Source organism: Dermacentor albipictus, chromosome 5 (genome assembly GCF_038994185.2).
Source record: "Dermacentor albipictus isolate Rhodes 1998 colony chromosome 5, USDA_Dalb.pri_finalv2, whole genome shotgun sequence".
Lineage (NCBI taxonomy): Eukaryota > Metazoa > Arthropoda > Arachnida > Ixodida > Ixodidae > Dermacentor > Dermacentor albipictus.
In genome coordinates, this window is record NC_091825.1 from 111,658,647 (window position 1) to 111,676,919 (window position 18,273).

General features: G+C 46.6%; 1 protein-coding gene and 1 long non-coding RNA gene across 6 annotated transcripts in view; both read left to right on the forward strand.

Moving 5' to 3' along the window:
- The window catches only part of LOC139060039 (protein Wnt-2-like), a 79,542-nt gene extending 73,872 nt beyond the window's left edge, over positions 1–5,670 (forward strand). For all 5 annotated transcript variants that reach the window (XM_070538770.1, XM_070538769.1, XM_070538766.1 and 2 more), the window contains exon 5: positions 3,361–5,670. In XM_070538770.1, the coding sequence (XP_070394871.1) occupies positions 3,361–4,020 (660 nt within the window). In that variant the 3' untranslated portion in view covers positions 4,021–5,670. The remainder of the gene's footprint in view (positions 1–3,360) is intronic.
- Positions 5,671–14,021: 8,351 nt separating this feature from the next.
- The window catches only part of LOC135897038 (uncharacterized), a 398,744-nt gene continuing 394,492 nt past the window's right edge, over positions 14,022–18,273 (forward strand). Inside the window, exon 1 of the long non-coding RNA XR_011514583.1 lies at positions 14,022–14,227. This is a non-coding gene — a long non-coding RNA (uncharacterized lncRNA). The remainder of the gene's footprint in view (positions 14,228–18,273) is intronic.

An 18,273-nucleotide genomic window follows, 5' to 3' on the forward strand; every position in this document is an offset into this window, starting at 1 on the left:
CTCCCCCACTTAAGCGAATGAGCCATGCTGGCAAAATAATTCATTCATTCATTCATTCATTCATTCATTCATTCATTCATTCATTCATTCATTCATTCATTCATTCATTCATTCACTTTTCACCTACACCTTTCTGAAATTTGAAATTCATATTTTTAAAAAGTAATATCGAAAGCTTGCTTCACATTAAAGAAGGACCTCAATTCCTCGCCATTCTTTCGCCATATAATAATACGGTGAAACACATAAACATATTGTGAAACATATAGTGGAAAAACATAAGCATGTTTTTGAAAACATCTTTTCTTCTTTCTCCTACCTACCTCTAGAATGTATCCATACTGTTCCACCCCCCTACGCACAGTCGCATGTCAGTAGTCGTACGCTGCAAAAAAAAAAAAAAAATGGACAGAAATCTTCTTTCAATAAAACCTTCTCTTCCTCTCTCTCTGGCTCTCCACAGACCCGCCGTCGTGGTAAGCACTCGTCTAATGTGTTAAGTATTGTTAAGTTTTCTTACACCTTTGTTAAGTACCAATTATACTACAATGACAAATCCTGGCAGATCAGATTCGCGCGAGGTGGAGGAAGTATCATGAAAGGAAGAGTTATGAAAGACAAATAACCTCTCAAAATGGTGACAACTTTTCCTTATTATGAAACTTCCACCACCTTGCTGATTTCTCCAGAAGTGATCTGCACAAAGCCAGTGTCCCTTCCCTCTGCTTGGAGTTGTCGATTAATTCATCCTCGCAATGCGATTGACTGCTAGTGTGCTGGATAGCTCAGGAGGCTCCGGAAAGGCGTTGGTCTAGAGTTCGATCCCCGGACCAGGACGTGTTTTTCTTCAACTGCGAAGCTATATTGCCGAGTAAACCCGTATTGTGTTTCTTTTGTTGCTTCGTACGGGGGGAGAGGGGGGGAGTTAATGACAACTTTCCGTTTCACAACCCTAAAATCCTGACCTACACGCAATTTACCTTGTATCCGTAACACATCGCCGGGCTTCCCGTCACCGAACTCGGGTCTTTCCCTGCTAATGATCGTTTCAGTCGTGACCTTGCATTTCGACTGAAGATACCGCATACAACTCTCTCTCTCTCTCTTTCTTTTTTCTTTTTCATTTCTTTTTTTTTCTCCCGTCTGTCGGCAGCAGTGCCGAAAATCATGCGCCGGTTTCGTCTGACTTGGTCGGACTGCGACTTGGCTTGGCCGTCTGACTTGGCCAGTCTGACTTCGTCAGCCTGCGACAGCAGTTGGTGGTCCTCGCCTCAAAAAAGAAAAAAAGAAAATTCAGCGCCTCTCTCTCTATTTGCCGGCGTCCGAGCACGCATTCTTGCAGCACGCCGAGGCCCAAATTCTATGCCACCCCAAGCCTCCACCCTTTTTATTTCACTTGGCTTCCAACAACAACCACCTCGACGGCCATCCCGCGGGCTCGTCGGATCGCTCATCTTGCTCGGCGGGGAGTACCTTTTTTTTAATTTTTTTCCTGTGCGGAGGACACGGCGGACTTCTTCCTCGGGGGGGCCACCGCCGCCGTAGTATTGCCCACGCATCGCCATCAACTCGTGCTCGCTGGGCCGCGCCGACGAACGCGTGCGTGGTGCGTGCGCTCGTGGATGAGTAACGCCGCCCCGCCGCCGCCCGAGTCACGGGCGAGCTCTGTGTGTACACGCCTCTCCTTTACGGCCACCTCTCATCTTCGTTACCCTTTCTTTCTTTCTTTCTTTCTTTCTTTCTTTCTTTCTTTCTTTCTTTCTTTCTTTCTTTCTTTCTTTCCTTCTTTCTTTAGTTTACTTTTTCCCCCTCCTTTCTCCATTGTTCAACGAGTAATGTATTTCACGAACGCACTTGACTGCAGGGCAGACTGACATCTGCGACGTCTTTCGGCGTTTTTTTGGTAGCTGGAGGATAACAAACGACGAGGGGGCCGCTGAGAAACGTAGATGGAGGCATCAAGATGGACGATGGGGTTTTCTGGGCTGGGTAACTAACGTCTTGGAGCTAACTTAAACGTGTTCGTTTTGCGGGACGTGCGGGCAGGACGAGATCACTAACGCGTTCGGGGCTGACTTATTATTCTAGGAGCTCCCTTTTACGCATCCGTTTAGGAGCTGTCGTACCCGAAACCACGCTGGTCACGTGTCTTCGAGAATGGAGTACTCTTCTTTTTTTTATTGTTATGGGGTTTTATGTGCCAAAACCACTTTCTGATTATGAGGCACGCCGTAGTGGAGGACTCCGGAAATTTGGACCACCTGGGGTTCTTTAACGTGCACCTAAATCTAAGTACACGGGTGTTTTCGCATTTCGCCCCCATCGAAATGCGGCCGCCGTGGCCGGGATTCGATCCCGCGACCTCGTGCTGGAGTACTCTTCTCCCACCTATTCGCGACGACGGCGTTCGCCACTTTACGCTGGTCCCGTCGAAGCTGTTGAGTTCTGCTGACAGAGTACAATAGTCCTTGGTGCGGTTGTTTCGAATTCCCGTTACCAACATTATGGTACCAGCATCGACCACACCCTAGAATTTAGACAAATAACGTAGAGCATTGCAACTAGTTTTACCAGGCTATCCTAAAGCCACGCTTATTTTAACAGACTATAGACTTCTGCGACCATCGCGTTATATTGTGCACCCTGTAATGAAGGACTGTGCACCAACTTCTGATCTCTCGTAGAAAATTAATGCCATGTCAAGATTATGCAGCTGCGTCTGTGTTCATACGGACAACATTCTAAGAGGCTAATTATCTCACGGGAGTGACGACCGACCCGACGGTCAGCTCCGTGTCGCAGAGCGCAGTTCACAAAGTAGCGACGACATGCGCATGCCCACAGAGTATACTATCGTACGAGCATACGGAGCTAGGCTTTTCTGGTGAGCTTCACACAGTAAGCTGCTTATCTGCTTCAGACCAAAAGCGAGATGCGCACAGCTGCTGCTGCGCTCACAGTGATTATACAATAGGCAGTCGCAAACAATATATTTGCTGGTAATTAAACGACAAAGGTCGTGACGGATGCATTGAAATAACCTAGCAGACGGTGCTCGAACATTAGGACGCTCTGCGCGCGTTCGCCTAAATCTCGCTATACTTTTCCAAGCGCACTTCGTGACATGGCGTTAATATTCAATCTTACAACAATCTTAATAATAAGGTTGGTAATATATTGGAGAGTTTGTATACGTCACTGCTCAGTCAACTTCACGCAAGCAAAGTCAGACTAACCGTCTTCTCGTGCCGATTAGGACGTTTCGCCACGTGAAACGAAGATGGTCACTTGTCACGTTCGCATATACAAACGTCATTTTTGTTCCTCGGCGACCACGCTCGCCACATTGACTCGTTTCAGGCCGTCAAGTTCACCCTGCTGACGGAGTGCAAGTGTCACGGCGTCTCCGGCTCCTGCTCGCTGAAGACCTGCTGGAAGCGGCTACCCCCGTTCAGCCACGTCGGCGACTACCTGGTCGAGCGGTACCGGCGCGCCAAGCGGACGCTGCCTTACTACGGTCGCTCCCGAGCGGCGCTGGACCCGAACCGGCGCAGACCGGTGCACCTGAAGCTGCACGAGAAGCACTTGCGACCGCCAACGGCGACGGCGACTCCGCCGGGCAGCAAGAATAAGAAGAAGAAGAAAAAGAAGGCGTCCTCTTCGAACAGGCGGGCCTCGTCATCGTCGGCGAGCGTCTTCTTCGCGGACGAGCCGCCGGACTCGTACGAGCTGCCCTGGGCCGACGTCGTGGTCCGGCCCAAGCCGCGCGACCTGGTGTTCCTGGAGGACTCGCCCAACTACTGCGTGCGCGACCTGGAGCGTGGCTCGGCCGGCACCGCGGGCCGCTTCTGCAACCGGACCTCGACGGGCCCGGACAGCTGCCGCTTCCTGTGCTGCGGTCGTGGCTTCGAGACGCACTACCGAACCAGGACTCAGCAGTGCCACTGCAAGTTCCACTGGTGCTGCTTCGTGCGGTGTCAGACGTGCGCGGAGAAAGTGCGCGAGAACGTCTGCAAGTGACGCACACTCCGTGCCGTTGTATCGTGAACGATAGAAACCACAAGCTTGTGGCCGGTGCCGGCTGTATACATCGAGCTGATAGAGGAGGAGCTGCTTTTACCTGCACTGCCTGATGCAAGCAAGTAGCAAAACATGCAGGCCAGCCCGCATATCGTGCAGTCAGCGTAGTATACGACTCTGCTATCTTGTAGGCATGACCAGGCACTACAGTGAGAAATGCGACATGCCATCGTTTGAAACTAGAGGGTTTTGTACAGTGAAGGCCTGCTTTCGGTGACGTGAAGTCGCGTTTGCAGTGGGTTCAGTTTTTATCTGTGCTCTCGAGGAATTGGGAACGCTGGGCTTTGTGTATGCGCCATATGTATGTTCAGGATCGTTTTCTTTTTTTTCCTGAGGCATCACTCGCTTGACTCGGCTGTAGCTGCGTTCAGACCTACGATCTCTACTTCCCAACATTCCCATGTCAGCTGTCCCGGTGTTTTGGTGCACAACCCTCGATCTACGTGAATGTAGGTATAACGCGGCTATTGGTTTTCCAGTTCCGTCCAGGGACACTGATAAGCCATCTGTGGGCGAGATTATCGTAGATATTTAAGAACTTAGTAGTCTACATTTACCACTGTAGAGCCGCTCGGAGTGACGGCTCTGAACGGTGTCACGTAGAGAGGTAATAATAACACCTATGGGTAGTCGTCGCACTCATATGTGAGAGCTCCAATATTTTAGGCATTTCGTTTAATTGTTTTCTTGCTACGCATTGCAGAAAAGACGCATCGCCTGCGAGCCTTTTCTGCCCCTTCTGCCATTTTCACTACTTGAATGACGCTGGGAACTCACTTCAGCTCTGCACGAGTATGATTGCTCTAGTGGTATAGGCCATTCCAGTCTAGTTACACGTTCTGTGCAGGCAGCGACGTAGTGTACTTACTGGGATGTCGCCGATGTGCGTAGCCGTCATTCTATTACAGAAGAGCCATTTTAGATGTGATATTTGTTGTGTTTACTTTGTCTGCCGCAAGTGGCAATGGCTGACAGACGAGGCGGCAATTTCGAAGCTCTTTTGCACCACTCAACGACGGTCTCCCCAATTGAACTAAGGGGTTAAGTAAACGTTTCTTAATTGACTCCTCATTGCGCTGTTTGCATCTTTAGTCGTGCGTTACTGCCGCGGTGTCAGAGGCGGGCGCAGCGTCGTGTTCTGCAAGGACATTTTGGCATTTTGCGCTGGAAATTAGGGTCACAAGATACGCTGTGGACATGTGACGACCACGATCACCATGGAGCGCCGTTCTTATGCTTCGAAAGTCCTGGCGAAGGCCACGTATAGCTAGGAAAATGCAGTTCTTAACACCACAACTCAGACGTCATATTTTCACGCTTACGTGTGCGATAACAAAAATAAGCGCTACGGCTTTACTGTTCCTTCTAAAAATCTTCTTTTCTTTTTTTGCAGAATGATCCATGAAACTAAAGCGTTTAGAGCTCTGCAGTGTACTATAGCTATTATACAGTTAATATATTCAAGATACTTATCCTTATTGTTCATTAGAATATAACTTACCCCATTGTACAAAGATACTGTTGTTTGAAGCTCTGTGTAAGGTCATCGTGTGACCACCACGGTTAAATAAACATGCTTTCTGGCCTCTCGTTGGTGAGATTTGACGATCGGTAGATAGTAATTGAAACGACGATCGTCGGCTCCAGGCGCCGAAGCAGGAGGAAGCTTAAAATACGCTTTATATGTTGTTGTAAACGTAGGCCGGTGGAAACTGTCGCCAGCATCGCTTTATTCTCCTGGTCACATCGACACCAGTGCAGGTGATAAAACATCTTCAGGGGTAAATGAAATGTATAGTGAAAGCACAGCTGAATCGTCACGCATCTTGCACTTTTTCTATAAGTCGTAGCATCCGCATGAAACATTCACGTAGTGCTGCGAACGGTTTCTTTCTTTTTATCTCTATTTCTCTCTCTCTCTCTCTTTAGAATTTCGCAGTGTGAATTTTGCTTGTCATGTGGTGACATTTTGCCAAAGGTTGCCTGAACGTCGGCAACACTTTGATGATCAAGAAACCAATTTGTACAGTCAGAGTATAGCCAAACTCACTTACTGCCAACAGCAAATGTTTTAATATTTCTTAATATAACTGATATTATGGAGAACTGAACGCATGTGGGCTCTCCACGGTCTCTCGCTGGTGGAGCTTTTTTTTTTCACATGTGAAGGCAATACATGTCGCTGATTAATGTCTCATGTCGACATCGGGGGCTCTCGCTCTCAGTTAATGTGACGAGCGGTGCAGAGCGCTTTCTTTCTACAAAAAAAAAAAAAGCTACTGGAAAGAATTTTGGCCCAGATGTTTACGGGGTGCCTGCAAGTATATATGGCGGCTCCTGAAAGCGCGGGGATGGTGGGTTTATCGCGTGGATTTACCTCAACTTTGTCCTTCGGGCTTGAGACGACTGTGCGGCTTTGCAAAATCATATCTTTTCTTCTTTTTTTTTTTCGAGCAAATATTGCGTTATATATTGAAGAATTCGCGATGAATGCGTATTTGCGCCGAAACTTGCCGCTCGCATCACGTTACAAAAAAAAAGTGTGCCTTGTTGGAAATTTAGAAATATAAAGCGTAGTGAATGAAGGCAAAAAGATATAAAGCAGGAAGCTACAAGCCCGAAGGTTGGACAAATTCCGTATCCTACCCGCAGTTGCCGTGGTTCCCGAACCATCGCAGTGTGTCACCTCCCTGCAATAAATTGCGTAGAAAACAGTGCGTTACACGAGGTGTCTGAGCAGCACCATCGCACAAGTGACCTCTAGCGTTATGGGAGCGTAACGAATAAGACAAGGCGTTCCCGCAGTGCGACGCTCACCCTGTGCGTTTTGCCCTGATGTTTGCATCGCAACTGGCAATCAAAACCAAACTGAAAAGAAAGGAGGGGGACCCCGTATAAGCCACCGGGACATGTGTATACGCTGAACGTGCCTCGGTGCATTATGTTGTTCAAACGCATGATGGTGTGAGCGGGAAATGTTAGCGACAAAGCCAAAAGCAGTCAATTCAGTTATTCGTCCTTCTCGGTATGCCCGTGCGTGAACTGGCACTCTGCGAACTTCGTTTAGCTGAAAAGTTAGAAGACGGCTTTGTTCGAACAATATCTTTAATAATGTTCAATAAATGACAGCCATTGAGGCCAACTCGTATGCTAGTACACCAGAGTATGTCGACGGAGAAGGTTATAAGCAAAAAAAATTACATTTTTTTATAACCTCCTTGATGTCGACAATTCGTTACCACCTTATACGAGACGTGAAACGCACTTCTCTTGCTCGTGATGTGAGATGTGGCTTTGAGAACGTCATATAGATATATATATAAACTCGCGGACAACTTTCTGTTGCAATTAGTGTGAAAGAAAGCGACATGAGGGGCGCGCAACTTCCACACATGTGTTATTGCGCCGAGCATTCCTGCAGCGTTTGGCAGTGCTTTCGGTTTGTTGAGCAAAATACTGAATTAGCGTCTATCTTCCAAATGCAACTGTTTCGGATGAGAATGTGGAGGAAAAATGTGGTAAAAAAGTTCTGACTTAGCACTCAGTGGTGTCCTTTGCATTATTGCCATCGCTGTTGCAAATTAGGCTGTTATGTTGTTTTTTGTTTTATTTGTTGTTTGTTCTTGCGCTACAACTAACGCTGAAGAGACCGGTGGGGCTTCTTTCAGGACCATTCTTCTAAGGGCTTTGGCTCGCTAAAGCTTTCCCTTCATTTGGGTAGAAACTTGGCCCGCGACTTGTCCTAGGCGAGCAGCGAGCTCCTGGCCTCTCTCTATGACCAAGAAGGCCTCACTCTGTAGAAGGTAAGAAAGCGTGGTTCAATAAATGCGAGAAGACGTACGTTTTGGCCATCAAGACTTCGCAAACTACTCTTTAACATATCAGGAGCCATTGCTGCGCACGGGCTGTGGTAAGTACCAACGACTGACTACCTGTACTTTGCTTCATGTCTCACAAAGACGGGAAGTGTTTTGGCCTGGGAACGTTTTCCACACGCAACACGCACATCAGATGTGGAGTGTATATAGACAAAGTACGCACGGAAAAAGGACCTACGTCTCTTAAAACTGAAATTCTGGGATTTTAGGCGTCAGAATCCCTATCTGATTATGGGGCACGTCGTAGTGTGGGACTCTATAGACTGATTTTGACCAACCGGTGTTCTTTAACGTGAACCTAAATGTAACTATACGGAGGTAGGTGTCTTGCTAAGAGATGGAGAGCGAGAGAGAGAAAAAAAAAACTTTTATTGTTAACTAGAGACGCCAGCTATAGCGATAGGCTACTACATATGTAAGGGGTAATTAGATATGAAAGAGACTGAGTGAAATAAAACACCGCGCATACATGCACTCACACAAACAGTCGCTCGATGAGCACACAAGTTATGTACGCAGTTTCTTTACAGAGGTACGTATTTCGCAAGAATGCTATGAAGGACCTTAGTGGCGACCAAAGAATGGTCAGGGCGCCGACACGGTCGAAAAACGTCCCGCACTCCAATAGGCGTGTTGTATAGAATGCTTAAAGTGTTCTTTAAGACAATCAATATCGCAAAAACATCTGCGAACACATATTACGTGTTTACAGTCTTCGTCAACAGCATAAGTAGGTATGCTTCTTACTTGCGTCCCTTGAGAATGTGTCGTCCCCAAGTATTCGTCATAAAAATGCGTTCAACGAAATCAGTTATCTAGCTGTAACGGCTCAAAACGCCTTTTGTTCCGAATTACCTAGCATGCATTGAAGCGAAGATTTAATGCTAACGCACATACAACGCGACCCGTTTCCTGGAGAAGGAGGCTATAGATAACAGGCGTGCGTTTCCTGGAAGAAGCATTTTTTTTTTCGCCCTTAATAACCATTCTTCTCGTGCTAGCTCGTATCGAGATGAGACGCAATGTCTTCCACCCTACAGTCCGCCATTACTGAAAGAGGCGATGGGTTCCGGTTATGTGAGCATGAAAACAACAAACAACTCCGAAAGACATGGTGTTTGAGTGCTACATAGCCATTAGCCACAAATCGCAAGTAAGTACGGATGGCACGGTGAGTAACAGGCGTTGCGGAAAGGAGGCGCACAGCCGGAACCTTCTGTTCATATAAGTAGTCCACGCGATGCAATAAGAGCGACTATATTTATGGCGGTATCGATTAGGTAATTAACCGGGGGCGCTCTTTCGATGGCTGTAAGCAAGTATCTCGAGCCGTTTATGGCTGGTTGGCACGAAAGCCCGCTATGCAGCATCCTGACCGAGCTTGAGTCTCACGGAAAGAAGGGCGATCCTGCGCTTAATTTGATGAGCGTTCCTAATAAGCGACGCAGTCGGCGTTGTTTTGTACTTCTGTGTGTTAAGTAATGACATCTGCGAGCGCTATTATGCTGATCCACGGATGGTTTCTGCAGCGTTTAGAATAAGGCGAGTCAAGCGCCCACGGCAGAGTTAGCGAATGCTGATAACACTGTACAAGGATTTGAGGGTGTGCCATGACCTAACCGGTCGGCGTTGCCTTTGCCGAACTCGAGGTGTTCTTGGGGAGTGTTTCTTGCAGAGAACTTCATAATATCCTTCGCTAGCTGATATTCCTTTTTATTTATTTGCTTACTTACTTGAGTTACCTTCAGTTACAAAGAGAGTATTATTGGTAGGTATGCTTCATACATATGCATATGCATACATATGGGGAAAACATATGCAGCAAATGCTTTCTTAACGTCCTGCAGTAACAATGTTGGCAATGTTAACAACGCAAGCCCCGCGGCGATCCGCATGGACCACCCGGTCTTCCCGCGTCCGCAGGGCCCGCGTATCACTGGCGCGGCAGGCTTCCTGTAGCGGCCGCAAGTGTCGAACGCTGCTTCCCCGGTGCGAACAAGAAAGGCACTCCCCCATTACAAGCCGCGCCGCACGTTTGTCAATATGTCACCCCCTGCTGGGCGGAGAGTATGCAACAGCGCCTCCACACTCGTTAATTCTAGCCGGCTGCACCACCGGCTAAATGCCACGAAAGAGCTTTAGGCTGTAGAAAGACCACTGCTGATGGCTACCAAAAAAAAAAATAATAAAGAGAAAGAGAAAGAAAGAAAGAACAGAAAAGGAAAAGAAAGAAAGAAAAGAAATCGGCAGAGCCGACCTCACGATTACTATCGACTGTAATGCGCTTAACATTGAAGCAATGCAGCGAAACAACGTATTACTACCGTCGAAACGCCTTGTGTACATACGGGCGTGCACTGCAGCTTGGCTCCTCTCTCACGCTTCCTTGCGAACACACTGCGCCACATAGCGGCACCGCTGCGAAGCCGTGCGCGTTCCCTCCGAACTGCGTGGTGCGCCGGTGCCTATAGCTGAGAAACGCACCACGTGGAAGCCGGGTTTTTTCGCTTCTTTCTGGCCACAATACCCTCAGTATTCGTGGCGGAGCTATAGTTAGTTCGCGTGAGAGACGTTCACTAAAAATCGGCGCATAGCAGTGCATTTGTGGCGCTGCTTGATAACACGTCAGGCCGCTGTCACCGAGGAAAGCATGTGAAGGGGGCCTCGATTCTGCCTGCGGGACGTGGTTAATTTCAATGGTGTTGTCTACTGGTACACGTCGCCTGGTCGAAATCTGCCGTCGCAATATAGGCTGATCAAAGTTCACCCGCGTTCATCTCCGGCTGCACTGCTGCTAACGCACACTCAACTCCCCACTGCCCACGCAACAACGCCATCCATCGGCGCAAAAGTGAAGTCCACGCTCGGCGTTGGTTAAATTCTACCGAGCATGGGAGACATTAAAAACGTGTATATATATATATATATATTGGTGTGGCACGTTCCCATTGGAATTACCTAGTTACCCAAGTTGGGGTCAAAGAGGTTCATTGAAGAGCAGCACAGACCGCACAGCACAGTGTAACAGAACGGACAACTGCGCTAGTTGGTTTACTAGTTGGACAACTGGGCTAATTGGCTTGTTGACTCACAATTAAAAAGCAAAGGAAAAAAATCGTGTGAACACGATGAAATCGAGCTTTCCTAACCAGATCGACAAACTAGAACAACCAGGCTATCTTCAAAATGTCATTAAATCTGTTTGTGCTAACACTTTGAAAGAACTGAAGACCAAAGAAGACAGTCAGAGCGCCCAAGAAGATCGTAGTAAAATGAATAAAATAACCGTCGTCCCGTATGTATACGTAGAACGTCGCACGAATTAAAACATATAGGCACTAGGTATAAGGTTGAGGTTCTTTTTTTTTTTCAAAAACAAACTTCAGTCAATTTGTTCGCGTATTCGCAGGAAGCCATCGCAATACAGTATTAAGCACACCAGAAGAATTTTTATATTGTGCGATGGGCATTGTGCATACGATCTCGTTATGTGTGGTAAAATTGACGTATACTATAGGCCAGTCTGGGCGCTGCGTCAACGTGCGACTAAGAGAAAACCTTCATTCGCAGCGACGCATCTAGCCGCCCACCAAAGGGAATGTGGTTGCAATCCTGTTTTGAAAGACACCCGCATTCTCTACACGAGCAACAACCAGCTAACCCGTGAAATGGCACAGAAATACCACATAAAGAAAAGAGGAGATAACTGCTTCAGCCACCCTTCGATCTTGCTACATGATAAGGAATTTGAGTTTCTTAATAGTTAGACTTTCTTTAATTTTAACGTTGCCGTTGAAAGCATTAGCCCGTGATCCTTGACACGCATGCGTAGGCCCCCTACTCCTTTTTTGCGCCCATATATTTGTTTCCTCCCAATAAAATTTTCCATTTGTGCGTAAGCACCTTGTCCTGTTTGCTCTCATAGTACTCGTCTTTGTGCGCTTTTGTTTCAAGATACACACTGCTTCAAGTCAGCGTCAAAGAGGTTCGTTGAAGAGCGGCGTATGCGCACACAATTCCACCTACAGATAGATAGATAGATAGATAGATAGATAGATAGATAGATAGATAGATAGATAGATAGATAGATAGATAGATAGATAGATAGATAGATAGATAGATAGATAGATAGATAGATAGATAGATAGATAGATAGATAGATAGATAGATAGATAGATAGATAGATAGATAGATAGATAGATAGATAGATAGATAGATAGATAGATAGATAGATAGATAGATAGATAGATAGATAGATAGATAGATAGATAGATAGATAGATAGATAGATAGATAGATAGATAGATAGATAGATAGATAGACCTGGCTCCCGGAAAGTGTGTGAATGTAGCCAGCGAGAAATATCTGGTAAACAAACTGAAATGAATTAATTTGAAAGTACCCTGAATATACTATCATATAAAACAGACGTAGTGCTGAAAGACCGTACGGTGAACGAAGGAGCGCAGACATAATTTCACATGATTAACTGTATGTAAGTGGCTACAGCGCAGAAACGAAGGGCTAATAGCAGGGACAGACCCAAGTGCTTGTGTCTGTCCCTATTGTTGGTCCTTGAGCTATTTGCGCGCTGAAGTTGCTTTCACTATGGATTACCTACCAGCCTGTTCCGTATATCTTGATTGTGTCTATTCAGTATTAATCTTGCCCGTATATCTTAACTAATGAGGACATACATACATACATACATACATACATACATACATACATACATACATACATACATACATACATACATACATACATACATACATACATACATACATACATACATACATACATACATACATACATACATACATACATACATACATACATACATACATACATACATACATACATACATACATACATACATACATACATACGAAGCACAGTTTGAGACAGAGAAAGGGGTTCATACGTTTTTCGACACCCCCTTTTTTGTTTTGCCGGTGCAGAAACGTTTGCAGTGACGTACAACTAACCAGCACACCTTATTTCTAAAAAAGTTATAGTCATACACCTAGCAGATCCAATTTTAGTCCCTGGATAAGCACGCACCTGAATATTTCTTACGACACCAAGTGCGTGCTTAAAGAAATGCACTTTATTCATACCAAGTTTCAAATACATACAGCTTACAGTTCTGGATTGACATGCTGTCGATTACCTCGAAGTTTCAAAACGCGAGCTCTGCGGTCAGCACTTCTGTTGGCCAGGTGGGGTGTGTGCTTGAAATTCCGTTTGATACTGCAGCTGCAACGTCCTGGACGCTGGAGCGAATTGTTACATTATTTTGTACGGCGAACAGAAAGTCCTGGGTCACATAAGTCAGAGAAAAAAATGACACATCGTTTTAATCTGAGTAATTATTAGCACCATACGTTAGATTGGGGATGCACTAGCGAGTTCTTGCACAGTGGAGCCTGATAAGCGTATGATCACACCATAGTGTGGCCATGTACAAATTTTTATTCGATGTTGCTCTGGTTAGGGTTGCGTCACTGCTGGTGACGCAACCATAAGAGGCTAGGTTGAACTGTAACACACGAAGATAAAATTTCGACCTATTCAACTTCCGCAGCCATGGCCTTCGCCAGACGTTTGCAAGGAAAGCATTATTTGCTCTGCCGAATTCCTTAGTTTCGTGCAGCCTATAGTCTCAGAGAATTGACAGTGTACATATGTTAGAATTTTAACATTTTTTTTTTCAACCACGTGCTTAATTTCACGTTGAGACCTCCATATGTTTGTTTCTCGTTTTTAATGCCAGTCAGAATTTTTTTTCGCGTACATTCCACCACTTAGCGCTCAAATATAAGTTAGGAGGAGCAGCAGAAATCGCACACTTCCAACCTATACCCCGCTGACCCAACAGCTACATCCAATCTAATCTACTTAGCTGCTTGAGTAAAGACAAACGGCAGCAACAATCGACGCCGTATAGTGCTCTATTTGCTTTCTTTTGTCGGGTACACATAATACAATGCAAAAACATCGCTAACGTACTTTGTTGACGAATAAAGTGTCGCGAGATGTCGCTAACAGCGCTACCGCCGCCTCATGTTCTGGTGTTTCGCAAGCGCCGAAAGTGGGCGGACAGGCTCTCCAATACAATTCTGATTCAGCCATAACCTTGCGTCACGCAACTTTTGAAAGTGCTCCTTAGCGATGGTGCGATATCTTGCTGCACGCGGCATTTTTTCGCCTCTTCGAGCGGCCCCGAAGAAAGGACGCAGCCTAAAAGTGTTTCCACCGTAATAAAAGGTAAGGGTGCAATTTGCCTTACATCTGATGACATATTTGAGTGGTCGTTAAGAAACGCTATGACAACGCCTTGATGGCCTTGTAAAAGAGCAGTAAAGCTGTAATACGCCGACAAACAACTTTAATGACGTTATTGCGTACGGGTTGGTTAACACTACAGGAATACGCCTAGTTGCGGTTAAAGCTGTATTGCTTTGTTTAACTTATACCTTTGAAGCTTCGCAGACGTGCTCGTAAATAAGGAGTTGAATAAGGGAGAAGAAATTAACGGTAACTTCTGAACTATCACTGATGATGGCTGGCTCTTTTTTTTTTTTTTACTGAGCACGTAAAACAAAAATGAGACACATGAAGCAACGTGCATGTCGAAGCAATTATTCGCCCGCGAAAAATAAAATGTAGACACGGCCTACGAATTTATTTGGAAGATTGTGGTCGCGATGCAGGGAATATAGCATAGCGGTCATCACATGTAGGTAGCAAAAGGCTTAGCTCTTTTTAATCGCGGTGAGTAGCCCGCAAAGACAAGAAGCTATAGCATTTCAGCTGATCTGTTATCTATAATGCGCAGAGGGAGCGTACTGCTGAAAGGTTCGGTTTCTAAAAGCCGTAGGATGACGCTAGGCATAGTCGGTAATCTCCACTGAAACGTATGGATTCATGCTCTCCGGCGTGACGTCACGTTTCAGAACGCGCAAGCTTGTCGAGGTGTCGGAAACATGTCTAGGTAGCAGAAGTGTTCTGGCAGAAAAAGGTAATATGATCATTCGAATTACTAGTGTTTTATTAGAACCACCTCAGCAAAACTGATGTGTAACACGCGCACATGCAAGCATTGGTGGGCATTAATTTTTTTTTAATGGAAATTTATGTAAATACAGTTCCTTCCTTTTCCTTCCTTTTTCCACACATAGAAAATGAATATTAGATTATTTTCGCCTCGGAAACAAACCACAGACGAAAAGCTACGGAAGTGTAGCTTGAGTAGGCGTAGTTATATTACGTAAACTAGAGACCAATTTGCATATACTAAAATACAAGACCGAGTTATATTGTGACACACTTTGACACATTTTGATAGTTCCAACAGATAAAACGTAAACACGTCCCGCAACTGGAATTACCGAGTGGCTGGGTGATGATCGAATTTTGAATTCTGACTCGCCCCTATCAATCTTGCGATGGCGAGTCGTTTGATATTTCAATTGCTCTTCGCCGCTCCATTTGGTGGGTTGACTCACTGCCGAGCGATCGAGACGTCATACAGGTGTGTAGCATCGTCAGTACTTTTTAAAATAATTTCTCTTCTCTATTACTTACAGTTCTGCTTTGGACAGCTGTGCATTCGTTTTCAGGTGTTTACTTCGGTGTTTTTTCAGAGGATAAGATCAGTAAAGTACTTACGTCAGCAAGTCGAAATAGCGATTCCATGGTAGCTTACAGCAAAGAACACAGGAAACACATGCACGAAAAGAAAAAAAAAGTAATGCAGATGAACCGACAACATTTCATCCATATTGCACATTTTATTATGTACATTTCATCTTTTTTCTAATGTGTCTTTTTTTTTCTGCGCCGTAAGCCATACCATGGATGCAGATGACAAGCCCTGTAAACACCGCGTAGTTTTATTTAAGTTTTCATTTAACTCGGAAGGGACATAAGCTATCAGCACGAACACAATACGTGCACGTGATGGTAGCTTCAATCTACCAGACTCTGCGCTTTTCGTCTATTTTATTCAGAATACCACGGCGCAACCACAATGAGGACGCTTGGCGATTACCCCAACAACGCCCTTATTCTATAGATATGTTTACGACTTACCAACATCACTAAAAGCTTCCCTGTCGAGAATACCTCGCTAACTCCCCACCCCCCTTCCTATGGAGCTGAATTGTTCTCCGTGCAGCCATGTCCGTAACCTTTCAGGAAACCCTGGTACCCCATATCATGGCCATACCCTGTCAGCAGCTTATTTTCTATTCTGAGCGGGGGGGAGGGGGTATCCTGTAGAATCCACCTAGTGGGCTGTCCATTTCGGCCGCTGCTGATTGGGTAGGGCCGCTCGTCTCCTCCTCTCTCGTACAGCTGCATCCAATCAGCAGCGGCAAAAATGGACAGTCCACTAGGTGGGCACCCCCTCCTACCCCCCCCCCCCCCCGTACTCGTAATTGCGCTTAACGAATACTGTAAACCCCCTTATAAGGAACTCATGGGCATAGGAAATGTACTTCGTTATGAACGGTATTTTGTTAAAAGTGGAGAAGCTTTGAAAGAGCCGTAGCAAGACGGGACGTCCGCTCCAACAGCGCGGGAATTTGCTAAACGTTATAATAAAATGACCAACCCTTCCCCTACCGGAAAAGGGGGGGTAAGCGAAGCTTGTCCTGCGTGCACCTGACCTTCGTCACAGGTAACGCTGCCGGATTTCTTCGGCCTCCCGCTCCCTCAGCTCGAGATCTTCTCGTTCCTGTCGGATTTCCAGGGCTCGGGCGGAACGGCTGGATAGGCGCGCCGACGGCGAGCCTTTTCACGGGCGAGTTCCCGCCGCCGCTCGTCGAACGCTGCCCGTTCCTCGGGGGAACGCACAACACGTGGCGTCCCGTCCGTTTTCCGAGGCTGAACTGAACGGAAACGAAAGCGGTGCAGCGCGCGCAATACTTTTCTCCCCGGCGAAGACTTTCATCTACATAAGTGTGGAGACATTTACGTTGTATATTGTATGTACCATATGTTCCTTACGTCATAGTCTTCCTGTGGAAACGTTGCGTGATAAGTCCTGGTGCTTGTGTGAAAAGACTATTTGATATGTAACCTTGAACCCTGTACGACGTACGATGGAACCACTCAAGAGATGAGGAGTAGCCGGTGCCTTAAATTTTGCGCCAACATCTCCTTATATCATATCAATAAAAAAAAAAAGCCGAACGGCTCGGCCTTTATATAGTTGCGGAATCCTTGCTAATGACTCACGCTCCAGCGCCGGCGCAGCTGTAAACTCCCCAAACCGCCCTTTCCCGCATGTGCTCTGCTCTGGGAGCAACTGTGTTTTTGTGTGACCACTACGACGCCACATGTGAGGCAATGGAAGCTACGCTTGATTAAAACAAAGCAACGCTCTATTCGTGACTAAAATAAACATCAGGGGGCGCTGCGAAGTCTGGGCATGGGTACACCGTGCGGCATAAAGGATGTACCGAGGTTCCAGCGTCCCCGGCACGGCACTGTCCCTGATTATTTTCTTGCGGTGTGACATTAGTTTGCGCTCTTCTGTGGAAGATGGGCGGGTGGTTGACGCTTAGCGCATCACTTTAGTACGTATAGGAGAGGTACCGTGGGTAACGAGGCTGAAGATGTCGCGCTATGTTGTGCTAACCTCCGGCGTGACGTACAGCGTACCCGCACCAGATTCTGCTGAAGATCCACGACGTATTCCGGGACCCGTTGTTTGCGGAGGCGAAGTGTACCCACGCAGTGCCGGACTGTCGGAAAAGTGCAAGCACGTTTCTGCGCATGGTTATACTGCGGTCAGTTTTACAAACACGGTATTAAGGAAGGACAGGACGTGGACGGACGTAGCGCAATGAACCACGAACGTTCACCAACTAGCCCCCTTCATTGCTTTACTAAACGTTTCTGCTGCGCAGGTTCACAGATTGAGGCGCGGGTAGGATATATAGCCCGGTTTTCGAGCGCCCGAGACGAAGGCGGGCGCGTCACGCCGGCGATTCGCCAGAATTTGCCGAGAATTCGCTACTTGTGCAGTTCGCCCGCCCGTTTAACGTGGCCACCTGCGGCGCGGCAATGAGCTCGGTCAGCGGCTGCTGCGAGTGCACGTAAAGCCCCTGATTAAGTGCACGTGCATAAGTACGCAACGAGAGAGCGCTTTCTCGTTTGGCGACGCCTCGAATTATGCGCGCCTTTTTCTTCGTTCTAAATCTGCGGGCGAATCTAAAAAAAAAAAGCGAGCTTCGCACTTTGTCGTGCGACCTAGTTTGGCATGCGCGACGAGTCTTTTCGGCGAAGCTTTCCCGCTGCTTTCG